The following is a 12,878-nucleotide window of genomic DNA, read 5'->3' on the forward strand; positions in this document are numbered from 1 at the left end:
GAGTTCTACCTTCATTTTACCTTTTCTTTAAGCTTAAACTTCAATCTAATGTGTCGGCTAAAAAAACCAGTGATAATAATGGGAGAGAGAAATTGGGAGCAGAGTGAGGTGAAGAGATTGGAAGGTGAATTTCTTGGGATAGAATTTCAAAGTCAATGTGATAGGTGTCAACTTCCAACCACTAATATTTTTCCCACTGAAAAAGGGATCCACCACTTTCAGCTGTAAGATTGGTACAAACAATCATAATGCCAGTTGTTCTCTAGCAGAAATTTTTGGTATCATATTTTCCCACACCTAACATTACCCACTTCATCTACTTTTTGAATTGGTCAATTATGCCTCCTCATTATTTATTTTAGAAATTTTTTCCATACCCAAGAATTGTCCATATTAATTTTTTGTACCTTGTGTGATTTTAATCAGACAAACAATTTTTTTTATATCATATAAAAAAATGTCACTCTATTGCAAAATATTTTCTATCCAATATGAGTTTTATTGTTTGTATGAAAAGAAAATAAATTACAAATATCTTTTTTATTAGTATTTTATTTGTTTCTTATCTAGAGATTATACGATGAATTAGTAATATTTACACCTACACCGTTCTAAGTTTTAAAGATTCTTTGAGCTTTAAAATGTATTTATAAGGTTATGGAAATTATATATATAAAATACACGGAAAATTTGGGCTTGATGATGAGGCACGGTGCAGAACGACGTCGTCTTGAGAGGAGAAAGAGATATAAGGGAAAGGAATCTGGAAACTCCCGCCAAAAAGCGCGAGAGAATGGGAAAGGGTGAAAGCAGCAACACGAAGGCCACAATCATCTCGGCATCCTCCTTCCTCAGATCTGTATGCTACTTCTCTATTGTCTTCCTTCTTCTTCGTCTTCTTCTTCTTCTGCTTCTTCTTAATTATTATTGTTATTAGATTCATCTTTTGGTTTCTGTGTTTCTGTACAGGTGACTTTGCACGACTGGTGGCTGCTTAAGACAAACGCCAACCGCTTGGCCGTTGGAGGCTTCGCTACTCGAGAGTAACTAATATTCCCTTTTCCTTTCTTTTCTTCTTCTTCTTCTTCTTCTTCTTCTGTCTTTTCAATTTCTAGAATAAATGGAAGAATTTGGACTCATTTTCGAACCTAGGGTTTCTGGGTTTGGGAGAATTAGGGCTCAAATTAAAGTACTCTACATTTCTCTATTCCTACTGCTCTTGCTGCTTTTTATTTATTTATTTATAATTAACATTTGTTTGCCCTTTTCTAAAGTTACCTTTTTTGATGCATTCAAATTTCAAATAAAAATTATTTTTTGTTGATTGAAAAGCAGCAGAAGAAGTTGAAGAGAAAAGTGTGAAAAAAATTTCCGCTTCTCTAACATGTTAATTATAATGGGGACAGCGAAGAGGTTCAAATCAAAATCCTGCCTGAAAACCCAAATGAAGGAATCTACCCAAGCTTCATCATTGAAGCTGTTCCACTTGAACCATTATATACAAACCCTATCTCAAATTAGACTCCAATTTCAAATCAACAGTTTGGTTACTATTGAGCATGGAGTTTGGAATTGAAATTAAATGCCATGCAACAAATCCTATGAAATCAGTTCCACAGCATGAGTATGATTTCCGAATCTCATATATTGGAATTCCCCGTGTAACCAATTAATTCATTGTATTCTCCAATTGAAACAAGAAACTAAAAGACTGACAGGAAAAAGAATTTCATGTTGACTGCTGTTTTGGTTCACATTTCCAATCCAGATTCAGTAGTTTCGCTTTGGTCAAGGCATAAAAACTACATCACCATGTTTCCCTTTCTGCAGTTTTCATTCGTTCCTTGGTGTTTGATCACATATGTTCATTGCTACAGATGATCCTGATCATGTATAATTTTTGCTATTTCTCCAGTCATGTTAATTGTTTTTCTGGTCCCATCATAGTCCTCTGACCAGATGGTTTGAATGATGATCCATCCTTATACTTGCTCCCTTGTTCTTATTTTTTTTATTACTTTTTTTGTCTCTGTTATCCAATAATTTTAGCTAATTATAGTTCTGCAGTGTTTGTGTTATCTTCTTTCATTGCAAGTTAAGGAATATAATGTTTATTATTAAAAAAAGTTGAATGATTTTCACACTGTAGGAGACAAGGAATAAGAGTTTTCAGCTCTGGAGCAATTGCCAAGAGGCATGATGCCACCACTCTTGAAACAGCAGATGGCATAACTATTACCATTGTTGGTTTCTTAAACAAGTCTCGCACACATCAAAATGGCTTTCCATCTGAGGTATGTGAATAAAAGTTGCATCCCTTTTTATTTTAAACAAGGTTCAAAACTTAACACTGACCTGGATAGGTTTGCAAACATTTCCTGTTTGGATTTCCATATCACTGGGAGGAGTATGCGGTTCAATGTTTTGTTGGAGAATCTACCAAAAGTGGTGTTTCAAAAAAACCTTCTGGTTGTGAAGAGTTCAACTTGCCTTCAACCAGTAGTGAAAATAATCTACTGCCTGCATCTTTGGATGAGCTCCCGGTGACTAGGGTTCGTGATCTTTTAATGTCCACTCTTGGAGATTCTAAAACACTAACAAATAGTATTTTTAGTGATATAGTGGGAAGAGTATCTAACCTTTCAAACATGAAAGGTAATAGCCCAACCACTGTGGATACTGAATTGGATAGAACTCCAAGGAATCATAAAAAGGCCGAGGTTGAGAAGTTCGAAGATGACAACAGCATCTTGGATGTGTCAGATATGAGAACTGAAGAATGTAAGAAAAATATTTGTCAATCTAGCGGGGTTATGAATGACTCTACCCCAAGTAGACGTGTTTCGACTAGAACCATGACAAGGTTGAAGAATTTAAAAAGCCAGCTGGAATGGAATCTTTCATCAAGCACTTCCAAGAAGCAAAAGACTCGGGAGAATTCTGAAAAACGCCTGTTGACAAATAGTAGTAATGATGTACTGAGAAGATCCAGTGGTAATGATTTCAAACATGCTAGAAAAGACATGAAAACTAATGGTCCAATAAAGACTATGGATTCTGATTTGGATAAATTTATTAAACATAAGATGGCAAAGGTTGAGCAGAAGCGCACAGATAACTGTGTATCCATGGATACCATGGATATTAGAAAAGAAGAATGTCAGAAATATTTTTGTCGATCAGAAGTGGGTATGCATGCCCTTTCCCCAGATAGGGGTGTTGCCACAAGAAGCATGGCTAGATTGAAGAATGTCAAAAACAACCCATGAGAATATCTCTCATCAAACTCTTAGTGATCTCTTTTTCTTCATCAGAGGCCATTGAAGACCAATATGGAGGGATGGTAACTAAAGAAAGTGCTTCAACAAGAGTAATACAGCCATGCCATCTGGATGGGAATGTGAACTTTAGGAAAACCCTGAAAGATCTGCAATCAGAAGATCAAGGAATAAGCTGAAGAAACAAAAGATATGATCTGTCAGATGCACATGTACAAGTACAACCATGAACTAGAAAATGAAATGAACGAGTATTGACACATTTGGGTCCTGGAAAGATTGCTGTAAATATTGAAATGACCTGCAAAAAACTGAACAGCTTCAATCTCTTTAATGAAAGAAATGACTATTGATGCATTTGAAAGTTATTTTTTATTAGATTTTTCTTGGAATGATGTTTTATGTACTTTCCGCTGCCTCTATTGATGCTTTACCATATGTATTATGCTGCTTATTTGTGACATTAACTTCCATGTAGAAACTACCGCAGCCTCCTATTTTGCTTCCTGTTTTCTCATTAGTAGAGATAGCAAGCACTTGAACCTCAAATTATGTTTCTGGGGTTGCCTCTGATGATTTTAGAACTTGTTCAAATCCACTCCTCAAAGTACATCTTTGGTTTAAGGTATTGTCAAGGTTGCTCTGCTTGTCTGGTGTGACATTGATGGCAATCTAAAGGCCTTTGCTTTAGAATAAATTTATTATGATCAGCATAAACATTTTGTGGAATGAGAATTTTGACCTCCACCTTTATTCTTATTTTTGCCACATCTAATCTGGGATTAAATCCAATTTTTTGATGTCCATTCATTATTTTTGTTGAGTAGTGAAAAAATACTAAGGAATATGTGGCCTATTTAAGTGTTTAACTTGCTTTCCTGAATGTCATTTTGATTTGGATGTTCAGGCACAGGCCATGATTCTTGGTTCATTCATGAACTGGAAAGTGGCATCTATCGTCTTAATTTTCCAGGTCTTAGCTAGTGCCATACTTTATAATAATTTTTAACACAGGCAAAAAGTTCAAAATGCCATAAGGCCTATCATGCATTTATCTTTCTAATCCAGGAAGATCAGACTTGGGCAATACTTTTTGTGATCAACAATGTTGAAGTGTCCTCTAAAAAATGACTTTGATGATGCCAATATTTTCTGCCACTGGATTTAATGTCAAGGGAATATCTGTCAGCATCACAGACCAGAAGACGGGGCAATGTAAACATTTGGGAAGACAGGTTCTGTAATTATCAAAGGTTTCATGAAAGGTAAATTTCATCCACTCTTCAATTCTCTCAGCCCTATGGAGTTTCTTATCAAGGGTTCTGCACTATAAAGAATAGATTTGGATTCTTTCTATGTAGAAGCAGTTTCAACAATTTGCTACAAGTATCAACCCCTTTTGCTATACAATTTATTGGTAATTGTTTAAGTTGATTATCTGGTGACCATGGTTTACTCTACATCCATGGATAATTTGCAGGTGAATTTCTCAAAAGCTAAGCCTGTAGAGCTACAAGATTCTGTCACTCTTCCAGGAGGTACGTTCACAAACCCACTAGAAGTTGAGCCCCGGAAGGGATCTAGGGAGGAAAAACCAACTTTTACATGAGCTTAGGAGCCTACGAACACTCTTTGCAATGCATTTTGAAACTTAGAAGCATGCATGTGCCACAGTAGTAATCGAAAGCTAAATCCTATAGGATAAGTTTGGTTTTGGTTCCCTGCCTATCTTAATTAGATAATATAAGTCTCATACCCAAATGTCAAATTACCCTGTTTGGGTACACAGTTTAGGAAATTTTGATTTCCTCGGATATCACTTCCTAAAATTTGGAAAAATCTCATACCCATGGAAAACTTTTTGCCTGCAAATCTAACCCAGCAATCTGCTAGACATGCAAATCACAATTTGCTTGGATGTGCTACTTCGGCTGTAGAGACTTATTGTGTCTGGAATTTTGTTGAGGCATGCATTTCGTAATCATTTAGAAATGAATCACTACGTGCTCATCTCCCATTACGCTTTTTACAAGAACTTAGGGCATTTTGACGCAAAAACTCAATGGGATTCAATTAACCTCTGTGACTTGAGGGTTAATCCACACGGCTGCTGGATTTCTGCAAGAGTTTAGGCTTTAACTCACCTCTGAAATGAGCTTGCTGGCCTGTCCTACTAGTTTCTTTGAAAAAGGGTCAAGGATTTTTGCTTTGTATCAGCATAAGAATCATGGTCCAACCACCAAGAAGCTTGACCAATTAGGTATAGCCATGTGTGCATTTTGATCCATTATTTTACATCAAAATTAATCATATCACTTTGTTCCTGATCCCATTGTACCCTCATCCAACAGTTTAAGATTTTACCATATACTTTCAATGGTTTAGATTTTACATAGATTCAGCACCTTGGTTTTTTTCCTAAGAATTGTGAGCAAAATCAGGAGAGAACCAGGAATACACAAGTATATCTCAGAATGCCAAGGCAGTAGAGAATGTTTCATATCAATACCTGCAAGACTTTAAGAGGACACAATCCATTGATACATCTTTGGCTCACACTTGCCTCTACAATTTGGTTGAGTTCACCTCAGATGCTGATAATCTTCCACTTATGGCTCAGTTTAAGGATCCAGTTTTACAAAGTTCCAAGCTAAGTAAGAATTTGTAACCTCATGTTATCATGATGTTAAGGCATGGCATCTTCTTTCAGCTTGCTTTGACGCAAGGTAAGATTCCAGAGAACAGCTGCTGCTGCTCCACAACCCACGTACACTTTAAAGGTAGAGCCAACTATTATATTATATTACAACTAGAATTTCTTTAATAATACAAACATAAAACAGGATTTCCTGACCAAGAAAAGGAACCATTTTCACATTTTACAACTCATTCCCTGGATTGTTATGATTGCTAACATGGCGTTATAATGGGATCAATGGGTAAAATTTTAATGTGAGAAGCTAAGAATAATGAACTGTCTACCTTTGAATTGCTTCAAACCCAGACAGAAAATTTTGGTCCAATGAACTGTTTCACTGTTATGTATACTTGTTTTCCCGTTGATTGTGAGTACTTGTAGGTGAAAGTGGCTGCAAGGAGAAAAAAAAATTGAGAATGAGCAAAAGTTACAAAAAGCTAGCACAAAAAGATAGTAACGCGTGGATGCACCAGTCCAAGAGCTTCTGCTGCACTTCTATGACACTCTTCACCACACCCCGCAAGAAGCATATTCATCAGAAATTCCCTCTGTTCATATTTTAACTGTTTCTCAAGGCCTCGAGCCACCATCTCCATCTCAGGCTGCAAAGGCACATCCATCATAAGAGATCATCCAGATGTTTAACTATTTGCCTCAACCTGACAATTGCATGCATCAAGTAACCAAATCCTAAAAACCAGATGAAAATTAACTAGAAGATCACTAAGAAGGCATCTATTGGAAGCTCCTTGTTAAGTTAATATCAAGGAGTGCTCATGAAATATCATTTCGATGCACATTGTGATCAATTCAGAAGTAGCACACAATCTCCTAAAAATGGAGAGCAGTAAGGTATTAGTGATGACAACCAAAACAAAAACAATGGTAATAAACATAAAACCATTTTATCTTATAAAAGTAATTGATTTTTCAAAGGTATTGTGTAGTGAGAAGTTTGACACAATAACAACGAGACAGTTCTTTGGTATCGGTAAATGGCTCTAAAATAACAAACCGGACGACTGAGGAAGAACCAGGATGTAAGTAGTTGGAGGAAAAGAGCAGGAAAAAGAGGAAAAGAAATAAGAGTCATGGTCAGATAAAAAGTCAAAAAGAATTCCAAAAATAAATTTTGAAAAAACAGGATCACATACAGAGGACTCTTCAGGAGGAAATATCTGGTGAATGAGACATATCTTTGACAGTTCCACCACAGCCTCTGAATGCCTGCCTTGCATTTCTAAAGCCTGAATCAAAACAGCATATGGCACAAACATTTATACAGAGCCTAAAATCATCAAGAGCGCCCAAAAAATAAAAAGTAAAAAATAATTGGAAGAAGAAAAAGAACAAGTTCAGATTTTTATTTCAAGATTCAAAATAAGGAAACATTGAGTATCATTTTCTCAAACTCACTTATAGCAATAGATTAACATTTGTTTGCTCTAAACAATGTTTCACAATGTATTCTACACATTTTACCACAATTGTCCCTTTGATAAGACCTACCCCTCTACTTGCTTCTCAGAAAGAATGATGATAGGCAAATGATTTAAATGGCACAAGAGGAAAAATTGTGGGAGATTCCAAATAACAAAAGGGAAAAGTTCAACACTGCAAGAATTTCAGGACTCTGTGTGTGTACATATATACATAACATGACTTCCAATGCCAAACGACAGTGATAGTGTAGCCCACATAATACAATCCTCAGAATGAGAATTCAAAAAATTACCCATGCTTGTAAAAAACATGAACGTGTCCGTGCAGCTACAGATGCAGAAACAATTCTAGCTGCACGAGTGTTTTCAAGCCCAAGATTATCAGCAAGTCCAGCAATGAATTGCCGAGCATCCTCACCATCAATCTCAACAGAAGTAGACTGACCTGAAGCCCTGTGAAATTCCTAAATAAGTTACAAATGGATGAGAAAAGATATTTTTACAATCCACCTACTCAACGTTGGCTATATAAATCCTGTTTCGTCAAGCCATATTCAGGGACATATCTTCAGTGCCCTAGAATTTGATTAAACATTTTTTGGATTCATATCCATGAAAATCTAAGTTTTACCTCAGCTGTCAGCTGCCTTGTTGAGCTAACACCGGTACATTACTAAAATCATTAACTACCGACAAGCAAAGATCTATTATGCAATCCTAAAAAATGCATACCTGCTGCAAATGTTTATAACAAACTCAACGGATGTACGATAGAAGGAATCCCGTGCATTGGCTGTGTCAATGGATGCCCTTGCTCCAGATGTCCTGCATATTCGACGCAACTGCATGCCCACAGAAGCAAAATCCATTGCATTATTTAAGGATTGGCTAATGCAATCACCAAAACTGTATATCGCAATTACTCAAAGAAAAGTAGCTCTAAAATTAACGTGAAATCAGCTCATTCAATTTGTTGGTGCATGCAAAGAAAGTGAGAACTTTCTGATGCATAAAATATACTCATCATTCAGTTTTCCATGTGAATTAAGTTTCAGAAAAAGTTACACACTTCATCCTTAGAAAAGTAAGACTATTTCCTTCCTTGGCATTGCATGAGAGGTGATCAAAATACAACATCAAATCATAAGCATAGTGAATACAAGTGTTTCATACAGGCAAACTAAATTTGTTTCAACCAACAAAAATTTATAAATCTTTTGGATTTTTAACTCAATGAATTCACCAAAAGAAAACAGTTAAATCAAAATTATGCATCATAACACTGAGTGAAGTTATCTGCACTATATAAAATTTAGCAGGATGCAAAAAGCACTGACTTGAATCATATCATCTTCCAATATGTCCTTTCCGCTCATTCTATTGGCCATGATCTCTGGAAATCAAGTTGATAAATTGTGATTTGAGGAAGTAAAGCATGAGCATAACACTTAAAAAATTTGAGGAATGTGCATTGTTACCTACAACAAACACAAGGTCCAACAATAAAACCATGTCTAACACCATATGTTAATAAATTATTAAAAACATAAGCATAAAACAAAACCGCAAAAAGGAAAAAAAAAGAATCAGAGAGCAATGCTCATGAAAAAGCCATATATATCTATTTTAGGTGCAAATTGGCAATGCTTAATGAGGATGAATCCCCAAGATCTCCTAAACGAAGGAATGAAAGGAAATAAACCCAAATTACTTGATCAGGAATATTTAGGTAATTTTGCAGTTCTTTAAATTCTTTAGAGTCATAGTTAGTAGTTGGTATTTCAGTTTCAGCTACGATTTGGAAAGGTTTTTATCTGGAAATTTCTCCTTAAAAGAAGTATCTATATTTCTAAACTTTATATTTTCTAAATAAGATCTCTTTTTCTAAAGTTTCTATTTGAGTTCTTCTTTGAATTGAGAAGTCTTCTTTATTCAACTCTTGTTACAAGAAGTTTCTATGAAGTAAATTTTAATTCTAAAAAAAAAAGTTGGTGTTTTTTTAATTTTTTAGAAGATCTAAAATTCATAGGAAAAGAAGAAGAGTCCTAATTTACTTTTTCATAGTTTTATTTAGTTTTAAATGTTTTCTAAAGCCTAAAAAGAAGACTAATTGATGTAAAACAAGATTAATGAATGACTAATGATGAACAATATTAAGTTCTTTTGCATAATTTGCAATTTTCAATGGTGAAACTTCATTACTTTTCTTCTAAGTGAGACTCCTAAAAGGCTTTAAAAGACTCTTAAGGTTTCTTATCTTTCTTCTTTGTATTTGCTTTTCTGATCTCCTATTTTACATTTTTTTTTTCTCATTGCTATAATTTTATTTTTGTTCCCCTCCTTAAATCGTAAAAGATTGAAGCTTCAGCCCACCTTATTTGATTGGAGACAACCATCTTAGGATTGTCCTACATTAGTGTTACAACTACAATGCACATAGGTCATCGAAGTAATTATTTAGATTAACATTAGGCTTGGAAACATGATAAAAAAAAAAGACATGGTTGAGAACCTACATTAACAGCTGCACCTAAAACCCATACCATATCCACTAGTAAAATGGACAACAAGAACCCACAACCCTGGCTGACATAGCTAGTTATTCCTCCTATTTTATTTTTAGAACTTTTGCTAGAGATTTTGAAAGGAAAAAACAGAAGTAAAACAAATAAACAAACTGTTAAAAGGTATTCAATCCTCTTTATATATAGATAGATAGCTAGACAAATAGTTAGATAGATAGATAGATAGATAAGCAAAGAGAATATATTGATGACTTCAAAAAATTATACATCAGCGTACACATGTTGCATACGATGGATAAACAGAAGGTGTAGTTTAGATGAGGAAAACTAATAAAAACTATTATCTCCCTTATTCAAACCCCCCCAATCTACAAAATCGATTAAAGACATTAATCCTTTTGTTATGTACATCCTAATCTATGATGACAAACTTCTAACAAAGGACCTCTTCAATGACTGAATCCACTACTCCATATTTATGAACACTCTTCGGTTTGTTTTCTTGCAGCTCTCCAGACCTTCTTGCATTTTATTCCCACAAAGGGGTCATACAAACTTAAGAAAGTCTTCCTAATTGAAAAAGGAAGGACTCAAATAACAACAAATAAAGAGAAAAGTAGCCACCATAACACCTTGGCTTTAGGACAATGAAGGAAGATGTGATCAATTGATTCCACTTCACTTTTACATAGGTAACGCCTATTTACCTATGACCATCCTCTTTTCTAAAGTTAATATAAGGTAATACATTTCCCTTACTAGCTTCCCAAGTAAAAAAACTTGTTTTAGACTAGACCCATGAATTCTAATGATGGTCACTGGGAAAGGCATTGAGTGCCCTAGCTCTAGTATAGAATATAGAGATTGGACCAAAAAGACATCATTCCTTTAGTCCATCCACACCTCCCTATCCTTCCCTTCCCACTTCACAGATTTTCCTTCTAACATTGGGAAAAAAGTCTTTACATTGTTTAGCTCCCAATCATTTAAGTGTCTCAATGGATCCCACTGCATCTTACCTTGCTTGACAAACACTGGAGCTTTACCCCTTCTCATCGCAAAAGACCCCCTCTCAAGGGACGACACTGCTTTTGACCAAGGCCTGACACTCAACCCCCCTAAAGTAGCTCTTGTAATGGGCAAAAGGGCTTTTAAAGCACTCAAGGTCTACAAAGGCCTAACCCGCACTACTTTTGTGGCCACCATTAAAATGACTCTTAGCATAATGGGCCTAGAACAACCCAAACATCTCTTCAACTAAAAGGCTTGCATCATTAAAAATCAGAATTGAGCCATTTAAGCCTCGACCCAAAGCAACTACTTTCACTCTCTCACTATAGGCTATGTCCATCACCTCACAACCTAGCACTCTTAAGTCTTCTCTCAATTGGAAGCCCACCACTACCTACCTCTTCAGCCTCTTTTAGGTCAGCTAACATTAGCTTTTCAAGGCCATTGGTTTTCTCCCCACCTTTATGGTCCCTCTTTACCCCATAGCTCAACATGTTTCTTATGTACTTAGAACCATTCAATAACTTATCTTTCACCCTCTCTCCAATGTGTGAAAAACCCTAAACCTCCCTTAGAAACTACCTATAAAATCCATGGTGGAACTTCCCACCACCACTTGTAGACTATACAAGAATCCTTGCCTGCTGTAAATTTCAATGCTTGGTAGTGTCTTGGCATGGATGTTGCTCAGAAAGCACTCCACCTCTAGCATCCATCTATCCAAGAACAACCATTTTATAAAGCTTCTCTACTGTGTGTACATTAGTTTTTCTTTCCTTGGAGGATGGTCTAGTTTTTTGGGGTGCAGGATACATCTTCGAAGGATTGCTCATTTTCAAAGGTTGCTTGCTCTTCTTGTATTTATCATTTAATGAATGAAGATGTTTGTTTAAAAAAATGATTATCAAATGGGACCCAGTTCAGACAATTACGTAAATTTTGACTATAAATAAAAAATTTCAGGGTTAAATTCAGCAATGCAGTTTACGAAATTCTCTAAAGCCACAGCAACACCATGAGAAGCACACATTTTTCTGCAAAGGAAAAAGCAAAGTACAACAACAGCTGACCTCGAATCAATCTGTTAGCCTCTCTCTGATACTCCTGCTTGTCAAACACCTCAAGCGGCGGCGGTAGCGTCACCGGCCACCACTTTGGCAGTCTCTTCTCCGTTCGACTCCTCCCAGGACTCCAATCACCACCATTCACCCCTATCCCAGGCACTACCGAAAGTGGACTCCCCAACACTCTAGAATGATTCCTCATCCTCCACTCGCTCTCCTCTGCTCTCCCCACCACCACCTCCTTTCCCCCCAAACTCCGGTCCCGCCGCACCACCACACCCCGGCCCGACCCAAACCCAAACTCGCGCCGAAGCCTTAACCCTAATCGCACCAAAACCCTAAAACCAAAAACAACCACTAAGCTCCAGACAACGAAACCCCCCACGAAACGCAACGTGGAGGGGCGGCAGGCTATCACAACGCTCTGGGTAGCACGATCGACGGCGACGAGTGTGCGAAGGTCGTCGATGGCGTCAGCCCCGGAGGAGACAAGGCGGTTGAGGAGTATTTGAGCTCGATCGGAAAGACGGTGGAGGTCAACGACCATGTGGAGTTTGGGATCGGGGGAAGGCTTGTTGTTGTGGTGAGGATGGTAGTGGTGGGGTTTCTTGAGGGCGTTACGACGTCGTATTGAGGAAGAGATTGGAGGATAAAGCCGTGGGTGGCCATTGGGGGTGAGTCGTGGAGAGTTTGTGAGACTGTGAATGGAGTTCATTACATAGAAAGGAATGAGAAATGGTGTTCAGCCACCTCAACGAATGGCTTCGCTTATTTAAGTGCCCCACGGTTGCCTGAGAAACATGTCTCCTCCATGAATCACATTTGTTTATTCACTGAGAATATTCATTTGTACAACAGGG

The 12,878-nt window shown here is 36.9% G+C and overlaps 2 protein-coding genes across 10 annotated transcripts; one reads left to right on the forward strand and one right to left on the reverse strand.

Annotated features, from left to right (window-relative positions):
* Nucleotides 1-139: 139 nt before the first annotated feature.
* LOC104879423 (protein EMBRYO DEFECTIVE 1674) lies at nucleotides 140-4,713 on the forward strand. Of its 5 annotated transcripts, none has more exons than XR_009465755.1 (5): nucleotides 695-859; nucleotides 970-1,043; nucleotides 2,150-2,294; nucleotides 3,757-4,224; nucleotides 4,351-4,404. XR_009465755.1 is itself a non-coding variant. In XM_019220051.2 (5 exons), the coding sequence occupies exons 1-5, from the start codon at nucleotides 794-796 to the stop codon at nucleotides 4,375-4,377; spliced, it is 351 nt and encodes a 116-aa protein (XP_019075596.1). In that variant the 5' UTR covers nucleotides 695-793; the 3' UTR covers nucleotides 4,378-4,713. The 5 variants fall into 5 exon arrangements, 4 of the variants coding, with proteins under 4 accessions (XP_010650492.1, XP_010650493.1, XP_019075596.1 ...); XM_019220051.2 differs by having other exon boundaries at nucleotides 4,186-4,224; nucleotides 4,351-4,713; XM_010652190.3 differs by lacking the exons at nucleotides 3,757-4,224; nucleotides 4,351-4,404 and adding an exon at nucleotides 2,364-3,635 and having other exon boundaries at nucleotides 140-859.
* Nucleotides 3,035-12,875, reverse strand: LOC100854590 (uncharacterized). Of its 5 annotated transcripts, none has more exons than XR_002030106.2 (8): nucleotides 12,025-12,869; nucleotides 8,756-8,811; nucleotides 8,151-8,260; nucleotides 7,712-7,871; nucleotides 7,131-7,223; nucleotides 6,447-6,578; nucleotides 6,261-6,367; nucleotides 3,035-3,427 (listed from the first exon to the last, which is right to left on the reverse strand). XR_002030106.2 is itself a non-coding variant. In XM_003632017.4 (7 exons), the coding sequence occupies exons 1-7, from the start codon at nucleotides 12,731-12,733 to the stop codon at nucleotides 6,317-6,319; spliced, it is 1,311 nt and encodes a 436-aa protein (XP_003632065.1). In that variant the 5' UTR covers nucleotides 12,734-12,868; the 3' UTR covers nucleotides 5,746-6,316. The 5 variants fall into 5 exon arrangements, 2 of the variants coding, with proteins under 2 accessions (XP_003632065.1, XP_010650491.1); XR_785877.3 differs by lacking the exon at nucleotides 3,035-3,427 and adding an exon at nucleotides 5,746-6,050; XR_009465753.1 differs by lacking the exon at nucleotides 7,131-7,223 and having other exon boundaries at nucleotides 12,025-12,875.
* Between the last annotated feature and the right edge of the window lie 3 nt (nucleotides 12,876-12,878).

This window comes from Vitis vinifera, chromosome 5, assembly GCF_030704535.1.
Source record: "Vitis vinifera cultivar Pinot Noir 40024 chromosome 5, ASM3070453v1".
NCBI lineage: Eukaryota > Viridiplantae > Streptophyta > Magnoliopsida > Vitales > Vitaceae > Vitis > Vitis vinifera.

Bases quoted from the DNA above. Each gene is read 5' to 3' on its own strand.
- LOC104879423 (XM_010652190.3), top strand. From the start codon at position 794: ATGGGAAAGGGTGAAAGCAGCAACACGAAGGCCACAATCATCTCGGCA. The intron at 860-969 runs GTATGCTACTTC...GTTTCTGTACAG, and splicing joins CATCCTCCTTCCTCAGATCT to GTGACTTTGCACGACTGGTG. The intron at 1,044-2,149 runs GTAACTAATATT...TTCACACTGTAG, and splicing joins GGAGGCTTCGCTACTCGAGA to GAGACAAGGAATAAGAGTTT.
- LOC100854590 (XM_003632017.4), bottom strand. From the start codon at position 12,733: ATGAACTCCATTCACAGTCTCACAAACTCTCCACGACTCACCCCCAAT. The intron at 7,224-7,711 runs GTAATTTTTTGA...GTTTTGATTCAG, and splicing joins CATGTTTTTTACAAGCATGG to GCTTTAGAAATGCAAGGCAG. The intron at 6,579-7,130 runs GTATGTGATCCT...GTGCCTTTGCAG, and splicing joins TTCCTCCTGAAGAGTCCTCT to CCTGAGATGGAGATGGTGGC.